Source organism: Vipera ursinii (assembly GCF_947247035.1).
Source record: "Vipera ursinii genome assembly, chromosome: 1".
Lineage (NCBI taxonomy): Eukaryota > Metazoa > Chordata > Lepidosauria > Squamata > Viperidae > Vipera > Vipera ursinii.
Genome location: NC_139512.1, coordinates 168,376,298 through 168,398,775, shown reverse-complemented (window position 1 = coordinate 168,398,775; position 22,478 = coordinate 168,376,298). Strand labels below are relative to the sequence as shown.

The 22,478-nt window shown below is 37.8% G+C and overlaps 1 protein-coding gene across 1 annotated transcript in view; it reads left to right on the top strand.

The window, feature by feature from the left end:
* The window catches only part of COL5A2 (collagen type V alpha 2 chain), a 51,413-nt gene extending 31,380 nt beyond the window's left edge, over window positions 1–20,033 (top strand). Inside the window, exons 28-38 of the mRNA XM_083350497.1 lie at window positions 149–202; window positions 1,115–1,222; window positions 2,344–2,397; window positions 3,103–3,210; window positions 5,688–5,741; window positions 8,226–8,333; window positions 10,014–10,305; window positions 13,691–13,878; window positions 16,315–16,554; window positions 17,223–17,391; window positions 19,652–20,033. Of these exons, the coding sequence (XP_083206623.1) occupies window positions 149–202; window positions 1,115–1,222; window positions 2,344–2,397; window positions 3,103–3,210; window positions 5,688–5,741; window positions 8,226–8,333; window positions 10,014–10,305; window positions 13,691–13,878; window positions 16,315–16,554; window positions 17,223–17,369 (1,353 nt within the window). The 3' untranslated portion in view covers window positions 17,370–17,391; window positions 19,652–20,033. The remainder of the gene's footprint in view (window positions 1–148; window positions 203–1,114; window positions 1,223–2,343; window positions 2,398–3,102; window positions 3,211–5,687; window positions 5,742–8,225; window positions 8,334–10,013; window positions 10,306–13,690; window positions 13,879–16,314; window positions 16,555–17,222; window positions 17,392–19,651) is intronic.
* Window positions 20,034–22,478: the final 2,445 nt, after the last annotated feature.

Genomic DNA, 22,478 nt, shown 5'->3' with positions numbered 1-22,478 from the left:
TTTCGACAGCTGGAGTTTCCTTTTACACGTCTGTGATCATTTTGTAATTTCCAAGCCTTTTGCAAAGGCAACCCCATGTATAAAATATTATTTTAGGACAAATCTGGTATCACACTTCATCCACTTCTCCACTTCTCATTCAACTTAGGGTCCTGCTGGTAACGATGGCACGCCTGGGCGAGATGGAGCTGTTGGTGAAAGGGTGAGTGAGTTTGAAAGTTCAAAGGAATAAAACTGTTGTTTTCTTGTAGATCTGGAGTTTTATGTCGCACTTTATACTTCAGTCTTTGAGAAAAATCACAGTCAAAATTCTTAATAAGGATGGATGTTTTAAAGCAGATCCAGTTTTACAACAGAAGTATAAATGTGTCTATAGTCTATTTGTTTTGGGTCTTCATGAGTATAATTTTAGTAAAGATAGGAGCAAAAAGATTATAATTCACCATGTGGCATATAATATGTTGGAAGCTAAGATCAATTAGCATAGTGAAGCCTGCAATAAAATGTTGTTTTTGCTATTGTTGTTACTACTTTTATGTAGTAAAAGTTCTATGCCTCTCCACTCCAAGTGCCTCAGAGTGGTGTAGACAGAAAAACTTGAAACCTAAAATAACAAGACAGTACCAATCAACATGCATTGTAATAGCAGCGATTGATAGGTTTAGAAACCAAAATCTAATATCCCTAAATTCTTTTTCCCGAAATCAATTTTTTCTTCATAAACACTCATTAGAGAGGACTGGCTCCTATATGAGAGGGCAAATTATTCTACGAGGAGTGTAAAAACCTTGCAATGTTTGCACCTCTTCAGAAATGCAGCTGGCAGCAATTCTCTTTTCCAGGTTCCTTCATCCATTTCTTCTGATCTTCCAGATACTTTTTCTCCAACACACACTAAACATGCTCAATCCTTATTGGACTATTTTGCAGATATGGTTTTTACCTCATGGCTTTCTGCTCATCTATCCCAGCTGCATATAGATAGTTGTAGTAAATAGTAGCAGTTTAGTAATAATAGTACAATGGTACAAGATGCATCATTTTGTCTATATAAAGATATGCACTTGGAAATTATCTATATCTGATTGCAGAACTGGAATGGTATTTATTGTAGGGTGATCGTGGTGAGCCTGGACCTGCAGGACTTCCTGGTTCTCAGGGTATTCCTGGCACTCCAGGGCCAGTTGGATCTCCAGGGGATTCGGGACAAAGAGGTGAACCAGTAAGTATAGTTGTTCCCTTATTATTTTCATTTCATATAGTCTTGATCATACAATCAAATTCCCATTATCGTTTACCCTTCTTAAGACATATATGATGAAAGATGAATTCTGGCCATGAAATGACGTGGCTGATGAATATCTATTAACATTTCTGAGTTAAGTAACATTTTATTGGCTAGTAGATTTGCTGCTGTAATTTCCTAAATCAGGGGTCCCCAACCCCAGGTCTGTGGATCAGTACTGGGCCGCAGCATGCCAGAAACTGGTCCACACAAACAAGGAAAGCCCCATCCACAGGATGCAGGCAGTACACAAAACCACACTCCCTCCAGTCCGTAGGAAAACCTCTCTCCACGTAACTGGTCCCTGGTGCCCAAAAGGTTGGGGACCTCTGTCCTAGATAGCCCGGATATGTCATTTGCCAAGCTCTACTGTGAGTCCTTTACAAAGATCCTATAGAAGAGAGCTGTGTATTTAAAATGATAAATGAATGAATGCTCTAAGGCACAGGTTCTTAATCTGGGTTCCATGGATCCCTTCTGCGGATAAATTTCAGGAATCTCTAAACTTGGATAAGAAAAAATTTACAACTCCATCAACCTTGGAATCTCACAGGGATCCTGTATGATGGTTGTATTGTGTTTAGATTGAAGTTCTCCTGCAATCGTACTTTTAAATTTTTTTAAAAAGTGTTTTTTTTAACATTTATGGTATTGTCGTAATTGTTGGTTATATGCCACCCAGAGTCACATTTTGTGAGATGAGCAGCCATATAAATATGTTTAACAAATAATAAACATTATTTTCATTAACTTCTAGCTGAAATTTAGTTTTTCATTCTGTTATAAGCAACAAAGGAACATATGGCTTTGAGTCTCCAAAAATGTTTGTTCAGTAAATCTGATTATATAAAATTTTTACAATGATTCATACTTTGATCATGACATTTGAGCACAATTAGTTTCCTTTGCAAATTATATCTATGAAGTTTATTTTATGCGTTTTTCTGCTAAGGTTTCGATAGATTCTCAAAGGTTCCATAACACAAAGACTGTAAGAAACTCTGTTCTAAGCATATAAATGCAATCATACATGAAACCATCTTTTCATTTCATTGCAGGGTTCACGAGGCCCAGTAGGTCCTCCTGGCCGTGCTGGAAAACGAGGTTTGCCCGTATGTTCTCTATGGTTTTTTTTTAAAATGGAAATCTTAATTGTTTGAAAAATAGCTGTGTTTTTGGTTAAAAATAAATGCAAGTTTTGTATATCTGTATTTTAGAGCTCAGTCTAACTGAAGCTTATGAAAAATAAATGAATAACTAACTAATTAAATAAATAAATAAATAAAAATTAAATCTACTCATAGTAGATTCACCTGCACTGTATCTAGTTCCAGGTACAAGAGAGTCTCAAATATTCTTCATTGCAAATTTTAAATTTTCCAAATGTATTTATATAGATCATAAATGGTTGCAGGAGTTTAAAGCCAACAGGAAAAATCCACAACTATAGGTGGAGATTGTCTAAACATACATCTTCTCACTACCTATCAACCCACATTTTGAACAGCTTTGCATATTCAATATATACAACACACACACACACACACACACATACACACACACACACTCACGTGACTGATATGGAATATAGTAAAAAAATAAATTACGGTATGCTGCAACTGTGTAGAGAGTGTATAGGGGTTGTGGATATTTATTTAGGGAGCTGAAAGTATGCGGTCTTATTTCACTGATATCAATGAGAATTGGAACATATTGCTAATGGCTGATTTGAAAAGCATAGAAATGGGCTTAATTTTAGCTGGATTGCAACTTTATGTTTTATTTTAATTTATTTTGTTTTATTTTTCTAATTTAAGGGTCCCCAAGGTCCTCGTGGTGACAAAGGCGACAATGGTGATCGAGGTGACAGGGGACAAAAAGGTCATAGAGGTTTCACTGGCCTGCAAGGTCTCCCTGGACCTCCAGTAAGACATTATCTATATGTTTCTTTTACTCTTATTCCAGTTGTCCATGGGCAACTACTGTTTTTGCGCATAGATCATATTGCACTTTCAGCTACCTCTGCTTCCTTATTCATTGTCATGGAACACTCCTTTTCTGGGCAATGCACTCATTCAACTTTTAGAATCTCACATCACAAAGGCTCCAATGGCTGCCTTGTAAAAAAAAAAGGCCATAGCAATAGCATTTAGACTTATATACCCCTTCACAGTACTTTACAGCCCTCTCTAAGCAGTTTACAGAGTCAGCATATTGTCCCCAGTAATCTGGGTTCTCATTTTACTGACCTCGGAAGGATGGAAGGCTGTATCAACCTTGAGACGGTGAGACTCGAACTGCCAAAATGCTGGAAATTGGCAGTCAGCAGAATTAGCCTGCAATACTGCATTTTAACCACTGTGCCACCACGGCTCATAAAAAAATATTAACCTTGACTATTTGCCTGTCTCCACCCTCAAAATGGTGTATCTAGTTGGAGGTGAAAAGGAAAAAAAATATCAGTTCATTTTAATTAGCTATTTATTTTAAACCCTTTAAAACATTTTCTGGAGGTGACTGTTTATCAGCCAGAACAAATATATGCAAGCTGTAATACATTATATTACACAATAGAAATGATTGCTTGATTTTTCTTTTGCTTTCATTGTGATCCAGTCTCTCTTGAAATCTGGAGTGTCTTCAAAATCATTTTGCTGTTAACAAGAGATTTATTGCAAAATAATGCTGATAGGGAGAATGAAAACTTATAGGAAAGAGCTTTATTATGTTCCCTTCCCTCTCCCTCTAATTTAGGGCTCTGATTTTCCAAGGTGGTTAGTAATCCTGGGAACCAAAACTCAAAACTACATTTTCTTGCAGTGGTTGGAGGCCAAGCTTTGCTGTCTTGGCTCTAATGTAATCTTAATCATAGGACTAATTGTCTGTGGTCTTAGAACTTCATGCAACTTTTTTTTTTTTTGCTATCTTCAAGTCATTATGTTATGAATTAGAAATTCTGAGATGTAAAGAATAATAGGTCATCACTGGATACCAGTGGCGTAGTGTGGGGGGTGCAGGGGGGGCCGGCCGCACCGGGCGCAACATCTGGGGGGGCGCGCTTGACGGCGCCGGGATCCGGCAGGGCGGAGGCACCGGAGCCCCAGCCGGGAAGGGCCTGATGCCCCACGGCGCGCCACACACACACACACACACACACACACAAACACACAAACACACAGCGTGACTCCTTCGGGCCGCTCCGCCTTCGCTCTGGCGCTGGACGGAAGCCTTCTCTCCCTCCTCCCCCCCCCACAAAGGAGAAGGCGGCTCCTGAGCGTGCACAGAGCGCGGCCCTCCTGCAAGCCCAGGGCTCCGCTGCGGAGGCTCTCCCAAGGCGCTCCCGGGGTTGCCAAAGGCGGGGGGGGGTGCGGCGGGGCTTGAAAGAGGGTGGATTTCCCATGGGGGGAGGATCGCTGCAGCGTCTCTCCGGGGGTCCCTGCTCTGGAACAAAAGCTGCGTCGGCAGGTTGCCGATCCAACTGTGCATCGGCGATCGGGACCGCCCCCCCGACACACGTCGCCAGCAGCGATAGTTTCCAGCCAGGCTGGCGAATCTTTGGGGCGAGGTGCCAAAGAGAAGGAGGCGGCTTGGCTTGGATAAGCAGCGTCTGGGCAGAAAATAGGTTGGGCGCCGCAGCAAGTATGAATTCCTGGGGTTCAGCCTAAGCAGGCAAAGCTGCAGGGTGGGTTGGTTGGCTTTTCCGGATTTGGAATAACCTTGGGAAGCTGAGGCATTGTAAGTTGGAAGTCATTGTTTGTCGCCTAACATGTTGGGTCAACCCCACGCCACATGCTAAGCCATAAACCGTGGTTGGTATCCAGGGTTTAGGACAAGATGGAGAAAACTAGCCAATTGTGGGATCATAAATCTTGATGAAGCCCATCATCGCTCCATGTGATGTATGCACTCAATCTACAAACGTAGTCCAAGCCTATTCACATCTGTTGTAAGGTCATTCTCTCGTGGGGTTTATCCTGACGTCCACTAAGAGTGGAACAAACATGCCCCATTAACCATTTTCAACGCCATGTCCTCTCTTTGTCTCATCCTAAATCACAGCTGAGGCACCTTAAAGTTGCCTTGTTTCAGTTTTAAACTAGCATTTTCCCTCTTCTCCAGAGACCCTTTTTTGCCTTGAACCTAACTCAGGGGTAGGCAACCTTGGCTCTTTTATGACTCATGGACTTCAACTCCCAGAATTCCTGAGCTAGTGGAAGAGACTCGAGTGCTAAAATCCACAGGTTAGGGGGTGCAAATTACTTGCCTTGCCCCGGGTGCTGACAACCCACGCTACGCCACTGCTGGATACTCAAGGTTGACGTATTCAAAACCACCATATCTTCTTCTTTAAAGATAAGATGTAACTTGAGAGAATGTAGACCATCCACACTGTGTTTTGCAGGGACCTACTGGTGAACAAGGCAATGCTGGGATTCCAGGCCCATTTGGCCCAAGAGTGAGTAAACCAGATGTGAAGTATAATATGGAATTAATTAAATCCCCTCCCCCCCAGTTTAAGTTTGCTGTTGTACAGATGGTGTTTGTTGATTTCAGAGTAAAATTAATTTGGATAGGGATTGCAGAAATTTTTTTTATTAAATAAGGTTGTGCTTGAGGTCATTTACCCTCCTTAGTTCCTTTGTGTATGGATTTCTAAATATAATCTAGTATTTGGCAAAGATGCTAACTTGACAAAGATTTAGCTTTCAGTCCAAAAAAGGTTCCATCCCTCAAGATTTTTAAGCTTCAAGAACAATCTCTAATTTGCTGGTTATCAACTAATGGCAACTTTGGTGCACATTAATGCATACTTTTCTAATGGCCTTTAATTATCTTTTCCTACACCCAGACCTCAGTGTTCTTCATTTTTATTCATATTATATCCTTTCCCAACTCCTTATGTCTTTCCAGTTTTGCACAAAACTCAGGCAAATTTTAAAGGGCCAACTTACAATGTAAACAACTAAAAGGTTAATATTGCTCTGGTTTTAATTTTATCAATGCTTTTATTGCTTACATTGGCTGGCTGGGATGTTTGAAAATTTGAGCATTGTGGATTTTATCAGTGTCATTATAATTTTTAAGAAGCTTTAACCTATGATTGACTATAACGTCTTAGAAGAATAAAAAGTGATTGAATCAAAATCTAAAATACTGGGTAACCATTTTCTCTTTGTGCCAAAAGGCATCAAATTAGATATCAGGTAAGACTTCTTCAACCTACAGCTCCAGTTTATGAGTCAGCAACCAGAATAGGCTTTCTAAAGAATATGTAATGGGGGGGGGGAAAGATCAGTTTCTGAGTTTCTTGGGTTCAAGGTTTGAGATACAAATTTAAATTGGATTAAGATGCTGATGGATACTCAATGAAGACTGTGAACTTTTGATATCAGCAGTTTTCCCTGAAAAGGGAGAGACAAAAAGTGCAAAAATGAATGTGTGCACATGGGTGAATCTCTCTCTCTCTCTCTCTCTCTCTCTCTCTCTCTCTCTCTCTCTCTCTCTCTCTCTCTCTCTCTCTCTGTTTGTGTGTGTGTGTGTGTGTGTGTGTTGCGTGCATATGTGAAGAAAACCTCAGTATGTTTCCATTGGAGCTTACCAAAATAAATGATAAAACTGAGGGAATTAAAAGAAAAAACAGCAACCCCCTCCCAGATTTCTCCTAGATTGTCATTGGAAATTCCACCAAACAGATTCTGCCACATTAAAGTTACATAAAACTGGACAGGGGTTTGGTGGCATCTAGGTTTCCAAGTTTCAAATCTCTCCCCCCCCCGCCCCCAATAAAGCTAAGCACAGCGATTTAGTATAGTTAGTGGAAGCAGCTGTTAAAAAGAGCAGTTTGAGCATAGTCCAACTCACGCACCTGCATCTTTTACCCTAGGACAGGGGTGTCAAACTGCCGGCCCACAGGCCAGCCGCGCCCACCCCAGCTCTGGCAAGGGGAAAAAAGTCACGATATGTCGCAACACATCTTGTGATGCAGCGAGTTTGACACCTCTGCCCTAGGGGAAAGGCAACTTTATTATAATGTTTGAATAGCCCAGCAACTATGAAGCTTCTCCCTGCAATGAATGGCCTCTTTGGAGCAATTTTATGTCACGATTTTTTTCTAGCAGCTCTGTGGAGTGCCCACAAGAAACACCTGATAATTATAACAGGAAGTCTTTGGGAAAGTAATGGTCACAGAGTATAGTGCAATTCTTTTAAAATAACTTAAACAAAGGGAGTAGGGCTCTAGGCCTGCTTATTTGGTATTTATTCAGTTTTATCATTTAAAAAAAACCTGAGACAATATGGCTGAAATGCTCTCATAGGTCCTCAGCCTATTGATGGGATTGAAAAAGAGAAGAATACTTTCGCTATCTAAGCATTTCAGCTGGTCAGTTAGAACTGCCTCCTTCTGGGAGACAATATCTTAAAAGAAATGAAGTTAGCAGACTCAGATGCCACAAAGGTTGCTTCTGCATTCAACTAATAAAAGACCTGTAAGAAAGCCTATTCTTATTGTTTTCATTCTTAATCAGTAACATTTGTTACCTCATTCATCTTTGTGGTTCCCCACCGAATTAGTATTTTAGCATCACTCAGTTAGCATTTTTCTCCCATGTCTCTTTTTATCATCTTCTCCAAAAATGTCAAGAGCAATTTATATACCTGTTAACAAAAAAGGTACAATACTGAAGGGAAATGGAGGGGAGAGAGAAGAAGGAAAACAATCAGACTCAGCAATTGGTTATTGAGATTAAATAATAACTAGTAAATAATATGCAGTTGGATCTTTTGATTCATTCATGCATTGTGAGCATTAGCAGAGCCAGTTTGCAGTTATCTTGTGGAAAGTTGAGAAAGGCCAGAGATATCATTTAGTTGAAAAGGAAGGAAATTATTTATGTGTCCTTATTAACATGATAAATACAAACTTTTGCTTTTAATATAGGGACCCCCAGGTCCAGTTGGACCTTTAGGTAAAGAAGGAAATCCTGGGCCACATGGACCAGTTGGGCCTCCTGGTGTAAGAGGAACTTTAGGAGAAGCAGGACCTGAGGTAAATAATGGGGAATTGGTTCAGTCAAAGAGAGGAACAATTATTTCCATTGAATATCCTATAAGCTTGTGTGAGTCAAACTGCATGCCATTTTGGAAGAAGCCACATCTTCTTTATAAATGCAGGGCACCTGATCTGGACTGAGAATCTAGTGAGGCACACATCTGACTATTTGCTCCTTGTTTTAGGAAGCAACCCAGTCCTTGTCATTTTCACTGCCAATTTGCTTGCTTAATGGATCACTTTTAAATGATGATAAGGGTAATAGAAGGGACACGATGGCTCAGTGGGTTAGGACACTGAGCTTTGTCGATCAGAAGGTCGGCAGTTTGGCGGGTCGAATCCCGAGTGCCGCGTAGCAGAGTGAGCGCCTGTTACTCGTCCCAGCTTCTGCCAACCTAGCAGTTCGAAAGCACATAAAAATGCAAGTAGAAAAATAGGGACCACTACGGTGGGAAGGTAACAGCATTCCGTGCGCCTTTGGCGTCTAGTCATGCCGGCCACATGACCACGGAGATGTCCTCGGACAAACGCTGGCTCTTCGGCTTTGAAACGGAAATGAGCACCAGCCCCTAGAGTCGGAAACGACTAGCACGCATGTGCGGGGGAACCTTTACCTTTACATTTAGGGGTAATAGAATAAATCCAGATCCAAATCACATCAGCCAATAAATGAGCAAAAAGCTCTCCTGTGCCTCCTATCCTATCAAGATTAGGTCCTCTAAACTTAAAATAAAAAAATAAACTCTACTTTAAATTGTATTTGATGCCTGGTGATTTCATATGGATATTTATGTGGTTTTCATGACAGTACAGGTAGTCCTTGACTTACAACAGTTCATTTAGTGACCATTCGAAGTTACAACAGCACTGAAAAAAGTAATTTAGGACCATTTTTCACACTTATGACCATTGTAGCATCCTCATGGTCACAAGATGAAAATTCAAATGCTTGGTAACTGGTTCATATTTATGATAGTTGCAGTGTCCTGGGGTCATATGATCTCCTTTGCTGACCTTCTGACAAGCAAAGTCAATGTGGTAAGCCAGATTTACTTAATAACCATGTTACTCACTTAAAAAACTGCAGTGATTCACTTAACAAATGCGGTAAGAAAACTCATAAAATGGGGCAAAACTCACTTAACAAATGTCTCACCTAGCAACATAAATTTTGGGCTCCATTGTGGTCGTAAGTCGAGGACTACTTATACTACAAAAATGTTTCACTATTGCCTCTGCTCAATAATAAAAAATAAAGGGGGGGGGAAAGGTCACTCTGCTTACCCTGAAAAGAAAAAAAATACATAAAATTGTTAGTTCAATTAGTTTAAGCCTTGTCAGTATCAATTACTTACAACCTTATTGGGGAAGGGTGTTCCAAATAATCATTCTTAATCTATGTCCAGGTATTAATCAATTCGAACTACAATATTCTATTACTGAAACAATGTATTCCTTTGCCACTGAAATTATAGATGCAAATGGGTAGCTAAAGGTACATATTCCTTCAGCTAACCATCTATCTATCATCTATCTATCTATCCATCCATCTATCTATCTTGTATAGGTGCCTCTCTTAACCAGTGACTCTAGTTATAATGATTGGAACTACTATCCAGTTCTTATAACTTTGTGTCCCAGATATTAGAATCCTACAATACTGCTTTTTGTGTGTAGGGTCCTCCTGGTGATCCCGGTCCTCCAGGCCCACCAGGTCCCCCCGGGCATCTTACTGCTGCAATTGGTGACATTATGGGACATTATGATGATGGTCTACCAGACCCGCTACCAGAGTTCACTGAAGATGAAGCTGCTCCAGATGACAGCAATAAAACAGATCCAGGAGTCCATGCCACACTGAAGTCACTGAGTAGCCAGATCGAGACAATGCGCAGCCCTGATGGATCTAAGAAGCACCCAGCCCGTACTTGTGATGATTTAAGATCATGTCATCCATCCAAAAAGAGTGGTAGGTGTATCTTTGTTTTTATTTTAAACAAACAGTCTTCAAATGTGTTATACATATTTCTGGAAGGCAAATATAACCAGGGCCTGGAAGGACCACCTTATGAGGAATAGTTGGAAGAATTGTTAGCCAGAGAAGAGAAATTGAGGGGAATGTGACAGTTCTCTCTCTCTCTTTTTTAAATATATTTTATTGATTTTTTAACATATACCTTAATATCTGCTAAACATCATGTTGACTGGGTTAGTGTTTAAAAAACAATAACAATTAATTTCTATAATTCTATAGTCCATATAATAACTTTACTTGATTTCCTCTTCTTCCAATAATATACTCTTTAGCCAACCTTAAATTAATACAGTTCTTATTTAATGACAATTAAATATAAACATTTTTCTCATGTTTCTGCAAGTAATAACCACATCAGTATGAAGCTTCTTTTCATTGATCATCTTGATTGTCTCATCATAAATCCTGTTTACATTCTTATTTAAATTTGTTTTCCCCACAGTATTCAAAACATTCTTACTGATTATGATTTTCTCACAATTAGTTACACTTAAGTATTTAAATCTTTTTTCTCATACAAGCCATCACATTTTTATATTTCTCATATCTTAAAAGAAAATAAGAGCAAAAAGAAAAACAAGACAAAACAGAGAAAACATTTCTTTTATATAAACCATCCCAACATTTTTATATTTCTCATGTCAAAAAAAAAATCAAACACAAAATAAAAAAGAGAGAAGGCATACTATATCGCTTTAGGGGCTCATCTCTCTTAAACTAATCTTCATTTATATTCAAAATCTTTCTATTTCTTTAACCATATTTAAACAAATGTTTAATTTTTAAATACTCCGTCTGATAATACCCATCATCTAATTTCTTGATTCTCCCTTTAGCCTTTTTTTTTTGAACAACATTTTTCTTGTTCAATATGCTTCAATGAATCAAAGAGTCTTCCCATAAACGTATAAATGTTATTGCAGGTACAAAAGGCAAAACAGGTAAGATGTTTTTATAGGAAAGTTTTGCCCCTTCCTATTCATTGAAAATCTTTTTCTTTTTGTCTTTCTTGATTTTATTTATTATTATTTTTTCTCTCAAGATCTCGCAGTTCTCCTGGCAAAATCCATTTTACCAAATCTTTTTTCTTGTCCTCAAACTTATTTTGTAATCTTAAAGTATAGTTTGTCTTTTCCATGTCTAGAGATTTTTTCCCATCTGGGTTAAGTCATATTTCCTAGTATTGTTAAATTCCATCTTGAAATCTCTCTTCTCTATCTCGTAATCAGTTGTCTGTTTTCTTTGCTCACTCTGTATTTTTATTTTCTGAGAATTTTTATGTTGTAAAGTTAAATTGGAGATGTGTTCATTTATGTTTTCAAGGTTATGTTTAATTTCCTCATGGTTTGAGATTATTGATGTTTGGATTAGTTGAAACATAGCACAGATCTCCTTCTGGAAAGTATTTGTTTTTTCTTGGTATATTCTTTCTACAGATCTCTGGTTTTCCATGATAGCCAAAAAATCAGGGTTTTCCTTTTTATGCAGATGGCTTTAGAGTCACAGCTGAGTTAGTATTTGTAATCCAGAAAGGTCAATTCTTTTTTTTAGAGTTTATAATTTTTACTTTATAGAAAGCCCAAGATATTTCCTTTTTTAAAAATCACAGCTGTTCTTTGTTAAGACATTGCCAGTCTCTGTAGTAGAGCAGCTGTTGTAATATTTTCATCCACCACTAGATGTCAGTACTTGTTCTTTCAGTAATAAACACTTATTTACTTCTGTTTTGATGATATAAAAGGAAAATAACAGATTCTGCCAATTTCAAACTTATCCAAATTAACTCTTATATTCTTTTTATTTCAATATATTTCTATTCCCCCTGAAAGGTTTAATTTGCCGCTTCCCTCTGCAGGAGGGTGGGGCAAAAGTCCCCCTCCTTCTCACTTTCAGAGGCTTTTTGCTGTTTCCCCCCCCCCCCAGGAAATTAATTTCCAAATAGAAGAGAGAAAATTGCTGTTCTTACCCAGTTCCAAACATGTTGTTTACAGGCAGCTTGGAGTAATACTTTTGGACTTCGGTTGCTTGTAGCTTGGGCTAGACTTGGAAGTTGAGCTAGCCTCTTCTCCTGCTGGTTTCTGGATGGCTTTTCCCAAACTTATTGGATCGACCACCATCTCTTTGCAATCAGCGGGACTTCCCCCCTTCTGTGTTGCCTCTATGGGGCAACTTCAGGCCCATTTAGAGTTCCCTGGCAGGCAGAAATCAGCCATAGGGAGCAGAGCCCCGTGATCCTTTGGCTGCTGTGCTACTGCACAAAACTGGAGGTCCGTGACAGCTCTCTTCTAGTATCTGAAGAGGTGTCATACAGAAGACAGACTAGAATTGTCCAAATTGTTCCAGGTGATAAAAGCAATAAGTGCAAGTAAGTTTAAGTTACAGGAAATAGATTTCAGTCAGACATGAATGGAATAGGCTGCCTTAAGTTGCTGGACTTGTTTAAATAGAAGCTGGGTAACCATCTGTCAGGAATGTGCAGTTGTAGATTCCAACATTGAGCAAAGGATTGGATTACATGATTAGATCCCCTCCATTCATAGGTTGGTCTTATTATCACATCCTCTTTGTCTTCCGTTTTTATTTTTATTCTATCCTCACCAGAGTAAAGGAACTAAAATTTAATGAGCCTGATACAAGATAGCCAGAACATAAGTATTGTATAAAGGAGGCAGTCATAAAAGATGAAATATATAAGAAATCTTATTCAAATTGTCCAAATATGCACTAATATTATTTGATACATAATAAATGCTTCCAAGGAAAAGAATTCTTGTAAGAGCTGTCAACACAAATTAAGAAAAGTAGGCCAAAAATGACGGATTTGTCAGATATTTAAGCCAATTCTACTCAAGTCTTAAATGTAAGGGAAATTATTTAATTATGAATAAAGAAAGATAATATTAGGGTTGATACAGACATACTCAACTGAAAAGGCAGTAATGTTATAAATGCAGTTTAAATTAGCCAAAGTTTGAAATATTGGACCACAGAAATTAAGAATTTGAATATTAGTTTAGCTATTTTTGGACATCAAGTTTCTGCAGACTATCAAGTCCTCTTCCAGTACCTCCTCTTTTACCTTTTTGCTACATCATCACAGCCCTTGATCCTTGAACAATTGATATCAAATTCAAATACATTGCTTGAACATATGCATGTTTATTTACTAATAGATGTGCACATGATTGCAGTTTTAAACTTGAATAGGAAGGAAAGTACATTGAAGTTATGCTTTGTCCTTAATAAAAGTTGGACTTTAACACAGAGAAGGAAAAAATGGTTTGTTATACTTTTAAGATTTCCTGTTTTGCTTTCACAGGAGAATACTGGATTGACCCTAATCAAGGCTGTGTAGAAGATGCAATCAAAGCATTCTGCAACATGGAAACAGGAGAATCGTGTATAGCTGCAAAACCAGCTATTATTCCACGTAAGACGTGGTGGACAAGTAGGTCATCTGATCTAAAACCAATATGGTATGGACTTGATATGAACAGAGGTTCACAGGTAACTAATCTGAATTTTCTTGGTATTTATTTCAGTTATTATTTTGGAATAAACATATGCAGCTTAGTCTAACCCTGGACTTCCTTATTGCAACACGCAGCCATATTTTTGCTAGTTCTATCCCAGCCATGTTTCAGCAATTGCTGTCATATGTATTTCCCATTAACATAAAACTTACCATGGAGTTTTCCTCTATATACATGTACAGTATGTGCATGCATCTATGTTTCCAGACATATTTTTGTTTTCAACTTTGCCATATATTATTTTTTTACTGCAGCTTCCCTAATTATATGTTTTTAATATGCTGCTTCCCCAGGTATATACATTTTTATGCCATGATTGAGCCAATAATTATGTTGAGATATCTGCTAGCATGTTCTCTAAATTACATTATGCCTCTGCTACAACAGATTTAATTTTGGTGGGATTTCAATTGGAAAGATACCCATAATGGATGCTTCATACCTTTAAATCGAAAGGGGATTAAATATTTCCTTATAATTCACTTCAGTAGTTAAAGAAATATTTGGGGTACACACAGAAATGCACATATTTAAAGTAAATTCATGTGTACAAAATTAAAAGCATCAAAATACATACATATGTGTACATCAAGACACAAATAGCTTTAAAATATATCTATATCTATAAAGTTACAAGCATTAAAACACACATATTTTTGGAGATATAATTAGCAGCTTTGAAATAAATAAAAAAACCTACTTGCACTTTCCTACCTTTTTCTTCACACAATCTTTGGCTGTTAGAAGAAATCTTTCTCACAAGCATAGTGGTCATAAATTGTCTGAACCCTGGTGAGAACATGATTTCTTTTTAATTAAAAAAAAGCACAATAGAAGAGTACAGAGATTTAGAGAGAGAAAAATAGTAATTACAAAAAAAAACCCCATCTAATTCCTTCTGCACTTCAAACTGGGTGTGTTTGTCTGTTAGGCAGTTGTTATAGCCACCATACTAGGAAAGATAGATTGCTGTAACAGAAGCTGCCATGGACTCGATTTAGGCATAACAGAGAAAATGAAATGAAAGTCAATTAAAATACAGAGGTTGTCTTAGAACCGTGTTTCTCAATGCTGGCAACTTGAAGATATGAAGAGTTCAGAAAGTGAAGTCCGCACATCTTCAGGTTGCCAGCATTGTGGAACACTGTGTAGAGGAAAGCAAAGCTCAGTCATCAAACCAGACAGGACTATTTGAAAATAGAGCAGAACAATTGGAGGTGTGTGTGTGTTCCCTTCCCAGTGTGTCTGGCAGTGAGCATTGGGCAACATATCCATTCTTGCCCTCTAAGTTGTTGCTTCTCTGAACTGGTGACAAATCAACCTGGTAGTCTAGTCAAGCCTTAAATTTTTAATTTGTTTAGTTACGAATACGATATTTATATTATCTTTTCAATTATTTGTTTACTGTTCTTCATCAATGCATTAATTAATGAAAACACTGTACATTGGACTAGAATGAGCTTGCTTCAGCTTTAGTTTTGGTTTATTTAATTTAACTAGTCAGTTAAAACACATATAATTTTAATCTTTAAGGAGATTTCAATATTCTGGTTCCTGGAGCACTGGACTAAAAAGGCAAGAAAATAAATTATTGACATAGGGCATCGTATAGTGCAGGGGTAGGGAAGCAGCATGGCTGGTTCAGGAATTCTGGGTATTGAAGTCCACAAGTCATAAAAGAGCCAAGGTTCCCTACCCCTGGTATAGTGGAAAGGACTGTCTAGGCAGCTGAATCTGATCCATTGCTTCAGGTTTAAAGAGAATGGATAGTTCCCAATATGGGAAGAACTTTGCATAGCCCTACTATAAGTATAGGGGACGCGGTGGCTCAGTGGGTTAGGATGCTGAGCTTGTGGATCATATGGTCGGCAGTTTGGTGGGTCGAATCCCGAGTGCCGCGTAACACAGTGAGCGCCTGTTACTCGTCCCAGCTTCTGCCAACCTAGCAGTTCGAAAGCAAGTAGAAAAATAGGGACCACTCCGGTGGGAAGGTAACAGCGTTCCATGCGCCTTTGGCGTCTAGTCATGCCGGTCACATGACCACGGAGACGTCCTCGGACAAGCACTGGCTCTTCGGCTTTGAAATGGAGATCAGCACTGGCCCCTAGAGTTGGAAATGACTAGCACGCATTTGCGGGGGAACCTTTACCTTTACTATAAGTATAAAGATTTTGCTTTCCCTGATAAGGCAATAAGGAAGGGAAAACACATTGCCTTCCTTCTAAAACTCATATTGGTTCATTTGTTTCTGTAGTTGAACCTGTCCAAATCTACAACAAGCTATTAAAGGAAGATGCAGGAATATCTGACAAGGTTGAAGTGCCAGCCTATCTGAAAAAGGGTATTAAACTTTTCAAGAAATTGTAAAAATAATAATAATAATAATGCCTCCTTCTTTCTTCATTTGTAGTTCGTTTATGGTGATAATCAATCACCCAACACAGTGATAACACAAATGACTTTCCTGCGCTTACTCTCCAAAGAGGCCTCTCAGAATATCACCTATCATTGCAAAAACAGTATAGGTTACATGGATGACCAAGCTAAGAACCTAAAGAAGGCTGTGGTGCTGAAGGGAGCCAATGACCATGAAATCCGAGCTGAGGGAAATAACCGTTTTAGATACACTGTCATTTCTGACACCTGCTCTGTAAGTCTTTTTAGCAGTGAATTATTGTTGGGGCATAAATTGAATATTTGGAGTGTGTGTGTGTGTGCATGTGTGCGTGTGGTTATTCAGTTGTTTCTCATGAGGAAAGAAAATTGTCACAGCTCTGAATTTGAAATTAATGTATAGCAGTAGAAGAAGCTGGAAAAGAATGGTGGTTCCAGAGCTGATTTCTCTTTATAATATGCTGCTTGAGCAAGTAGAAAGGTCCTAGGTCATACATGTCAAACTCGTGATGTCACATGATGTCACGCAATGTATTGGGACTGTTTTGCCATTGCCAGTAATGGGATGGGTGTGGCTTCTGGCCCGGCAGTTTGATACCCCTGTCCTAGGTAGATGCTAGGTATCAGGGCCAAAAGTGAGAGGAAACATCTTGATTTATTGTTGTGGTATCCAGAGAAAGAATTGTAGTACTATTCTATTGTACAGTATCAACTAACTGATAGTTATCTACCTATTAACCAAAGTAAAAGCAGGGTACACCTACCAAATCACTGTATATACAAAAGGTCTCAACTGGAATGATGTTTATTAATGAGATCTTGTATACAATGTAATAATTAGCTTGCTGTGGTTTTCTTCTCGATATTCAAAGAATCCAACTGATAATCTTGTTTTTCTTTTTCTCTTTTGATTTGTTCTTCCAGAAACACAATGGGAATGTGGGCAGCACGGTCTTTGAATACAAAACACAGAATGTGGCACGGTTACCTATCATTGATATTGCCCCAGTAGATGTTGGAGGTGCAGACCAAGAATTTGGAATAGAGATTGGACGAGTTTGTTTTGTGTAAAAAAAAGTAAAGAAGCAAATAAGTAAATACTTAAATAAATAAATAAATGGGTTTATCTTTTCAAAAGCATTGGGGATGACAGCAGCAGCAACAGAATGCAAGAACCTAGACTGAGTGAAGTTAATCCTGAGACTCTTGAAGTTACGGCTGATATTGCAATCAGCATTGTATATAACAGTTCTTTCTAACTCCCTGGCCTTCTTTAGTGTATTTATTTTACTTACAAATCTTCAGTCTCACTGCCTAAGTCAACATTTTAATGAAGTAAATCCTATTTTAAAATGACAAGTGACCACACATGTATCTAACATAATTCAAAACTAATCTTTGTTTCCTAATTAGAAGAGGTAATCCTGATTTTTGGAGGTTCTGCTCAACTTTAAAAAGAGCAATTCATATAATAGAAGTATGGTGAACAGCAGTAGGAAATAAGTAAAAGATTCAGATGTTCACCATGTCAAAATTACCAGTCCATCAATGCAGCACCATAGGGTACCTCCACAGTCAGTCCTGGCCCTGTGTTTAAAATGTTGTGGCATCTGTATGAACCCATATTATTCTGTTTGTCAACTGAACCACTTTATTTCCAGCTCAGCAGTTGTGAATTTCAAATCACAGTTGAAACAATTTCCCTTTTGATATACAGACGTTTTGAAGAGTGGCTTCCCTTTGGTGTCATCACCCCAGTTTTGAACTCATCCAGTATTTTCCAGTCGAGGTTCAGCCACTGTGACATCTTAACAAAAGAATATTATCTCACTTTAAAATACAACAGAGGGACACTGCACAGCCCTTTCCCAAGAAATTATGATATGGAAAAATGCAGACCACATGAAATTCAAGTGTTAGGGCATTGTTTGAATATCATATTTTGCTGCCTGATCAGACAGACAGTAAAGAGACTGGTTCAGGAGTAGCTCATGGTTTCAAGACCAGGACTGGTGAGAAGGATCCATGGGTCAGCTTCAAATAGATTATTGGGAACTTGGAAATGAAAATGGTGGCAAAAATCCATAGATTGCAACAACAACAAAATGATCTTGTACTGTCTATTTAGAAGCAACTCCCACTGAGTTCAGTGGACTTTGTTCCTGGATAAGTAGGTATAAGTTTGCCAGGCAGTAGATACTAGAAGATGGCTACATTCTTGAGGAAGATCATTATTCATATAACTGAAGCCACTTCCTAAAAATGTGTTTCTGCAATCAGTCATAGCAGATGATGAAAATGAATCAGTCTTCCTCAACATAATGCACTCCAGTTGTGTTGGATGTTAAATCCTTTAATTCAGCAATCAGCAGGGAAACGAAACATCTGGTTGGGAAAAATCAAAGAAGATAATATATATGTTTTTAATGTTTTAATTATAAGGTTACCAGAGCTCAGAGTATGTTATCTCACTCAATACATTTATAATTCCCCAAAATTATTTCCCAAAATAAGTTTCAGAATCAACACTTAAGAATTTTGTTTGATGAGAGGATTAGTTGTTGACTTAATGAGCAGCAAACCTCTAGTGAACCATTATTTCTTGAAAGTAATAAACTGTAGATTATTACATTTTGCATGTGGTCAAAGCTGAAATTTCTAAATGACTTCAGGTAACATCAGAATTCCCATAATGTAGCCTTTCTCTATCTGAGCATCTTCTAAGTAAGTTTGTTTCCACTCCGAGAATTCCCAAGCCAGCAGGGTCATTATTAAGAATTCTGATAGTTGGAGTGGAGACAACCCAGATATTATGGAAGGCTGCTACAACTTCTTCAAGTGTATTGTCCAGTTATGTGTGTTTGTCATTTATTCCCATGTATTAATCCCAAATCAGGTATTAACATAAATATTAGAGTTTTACTGTGGCTGAGAGAAATGTTTCACTCAAGAACTGGTCATGCATCATCAGAAATTGTGACATTGCATGTCTTGATTTATTAGGACAAACCAATGGTCCATCATTTCTTAGCATGAGCTACCTCATCTCTAGAAGCTGGGATGCATTTAATAATCTAGTGTTAATTCTAGATACAACAAGGTGCTATGCTTCTGTTATAATTCCAAGAATGGAGATACACAGGGCAATATAATAATGAAGTAATAATAATTATTAAAATGTTTTCTTTATGAAAAAGGGAATGGTGCTAAAATGGTTTCTGTACAATCCTGCAAAATAAATTTATTGTCATCAACCTTTTCTTTTTTTAATAGAATTTAAATACTATATTTTTGGTGTCTGGGAAAAATTCTTATACGTTGCGTTTTTCCTCTTATGGTTTTATGATCTACAGAACGGGGTGTTCATCACCGTATTTTTCTTTCCACGGAGCATGTGGCAACAAGACTAGTTCTTCAGTTGGCTTCTTTGTTGAAGACCTATGTTCTCCTGTTTCTTGTTTGTTTGTTTTTCTAAATAAACACATACACCCACACCCACAAAAGAAAAGCCATACGCATAGCTTTATTCATGTATCTTTGCAAAGCATTTAATTAAATACAAGTTTCATGTTGAGTAATGGCTTCCTTTGTGTAGAGTCCTTCTGACAATTTAATCTATTTCTAAGGAAAGGCAACAGGATCCTGTGTGTGTGGATTGTGCATGGTAGCGTGTGTGTTTGCTATGTCATCTGTAAATTCAAAATGTAGCACCCAAAGCACTTAATAAATTAAATATTAAAGGGAATTTTGAGTGGCAAGTGTTTGTGGTAGTGTTTAAAAGAGTCAAGATGATTTCTATCAAACACATACCTGGAAGCTTAGGATTTGACAAGTCTGGCTTTGGAACTCTGAAATTTAAGATTTATCAATGTTGTTGAATAAAGTATTGTGATAAAACCATTGTCTCAGTTTAAATCACAACATATATTTCAGGGAAACCTTATGGGCTTTTCCCAAAGTAGATAACAATGCTTAAATTATGGTAGATTCAAAGGAAATGATTGTCCATCCATGAGCAGTTCTGGCATGTCAGTATAGATACTAGAACAACTGCATACTGTGAACTGGAAAGTTTGAAGGTTCATGGTGTCTGTACTTCAACCTAATTATATCATAAATCTGAGTTTACAAGTCATGCCTTAGCACAACCATAGTTTGTTGAATAACCCATAAGTGACTGGATTACACACCATGCCAAGCAGTTAACCATGTGTTACAGTGGCAAGGTTAGCACAATACGCTAAAAGAAAATTTTAAATAAGCCACATAATTTGATGTGATGTACACATTATAATTTGATGTGATGTAACAATCCAACAACTAAGAATTCAGGATAATGTTAGGATTTCTACCTGAGATTAAGTTGTTCTGAGGTTCTTAATGAAATGATACTGATTTTATGACCACAAACCCAACACAGAATTCCCTGCATTATTTCTTTTATAATTATGGAATAGTAATAGCACACAGCTCTTCCATGCTAATGCAAAAGCCACTTGGTCATACTTTCCTGCCCTGTCATTACTTATAGAGTGAAGAAAAAACAAAACAATAAGAGTTCCCAGGTAGCCTCCTGTGTAATGGAAAAGATTTAGTGCTGAAAGCAGCTGCAAAACAAAGGCTGCAACTCATCCAATTTGATCTTCTTCCCTAAGAGGCATCAAAGAAAATTGGGAAGATTTAAACATGCCTTCAGTGGGAGAATGTACTGAGAAATGCATAACTTTTTTTTCATCAGATTCAATCTCTTGTAAGTTCCTTTTTCTCTTCCATACCTATTCTCAGATGGAACATGGGATAAAGAATTAAGATATGGTTACGATACAAGCACCTGTGATGAGATCAGTGTGGTCTACGGGTTACAGCATTGGTTTAGAAGCAGAGAGACCTAAATTCCAGTCCATGGTCAGCCACAGAAACCATGGAAAAGTCACCCTTGTCAGCTTAACCTGCATCACAGTTTTGGGTTTTTTGAGGGTTGGATGGAGGAAAAAAATGAGATGAGGGAACACTAGTGATACTACCTGGAGCTTCTGAATGAAAGGTGAGATGTAAAGCAAAAAAAAAAAAAGCAGAGGAACTTTCAGAAAAGAAAATGGAACTTCTTTGATTCAAGATTCTCTTCCCTAGCCAATCTCACTGTACACCTGTACTTTGATAATAAAGGTTCATTCATTCATTCATTTGGGCATAAACAACACAGGTGCTTCAGCTGGAGGTCAAAGAAATAAACATGGGTGACCCTCATCAGGTAGAAGTGATACTCTGGTTGATTCATCTAAGCCCCATGTGCTAATTTTTCCTACCATTTTTAATCAGTGCAAAAAGGAGAATAATTCCAGCAAAGATCAGATTCCCTGTAGACTAGTCAACAAACTCTTGATTCCTCCAAATACTCCATGTTTTCTTAAAGTTCACTTGTTTGATGTACTGGTTTATAACCTTGAAATGTTAACAATTGTGAGCAAATGTGGACCCAAGGCTTGATGTAGCAAAGATGGCAATTGTAGGCCTATGGAATTTTGAGATGTTAGTGGCAGCTTTTCAAGTTCAGCATTCATTAAAGAATTTGCTAGGGCCACCTAGCTTTGGATTTAGAAAGTGGATAGCGAGGACTTAATGTCAAAACCAGTCAATGATCTGCTGAATTAAATTCCTCTGTCAGTTCTCTTTTTTCTCTCTCAAATGTGCAACCCACATTAAAAATGGCTGCAGCTTAGTTTGCACATGAAAGACAGCATCTTGATGATACATTGATGAAACTCTTGTTTCAGACTCTTCCCTTATGGCAATTCAGCTTAATCCCATAAACAATGATTACTTGTGAAATTTGGCATGTTGCTCCAACCTTTATAGAAGTTAAATTAGAAGCTGAAAAAATGGCCCAACAAATTAAAAGAGCAAAACAAAACTTGTTTGAAAATGCTAATAAGCCAGGTAGATGGTTAGCTTATAAACTAAAAAAGAGAGAGAAAATACAAATAAACAAACTGCAAGACGTGAGAGGCGATTTACAATGCCAGAATGATACAATAAAAATAAATAAAGAATTTTATGAAACACTTTATGATATAGAAGAAATTACTCAGGAAAAAATAAGGCAATATATAGAAAATGCTAACTTACCAAAAACTCCAGAGAATTTTAAAAATATGTTAAACAGAAAAATAACAATTATGG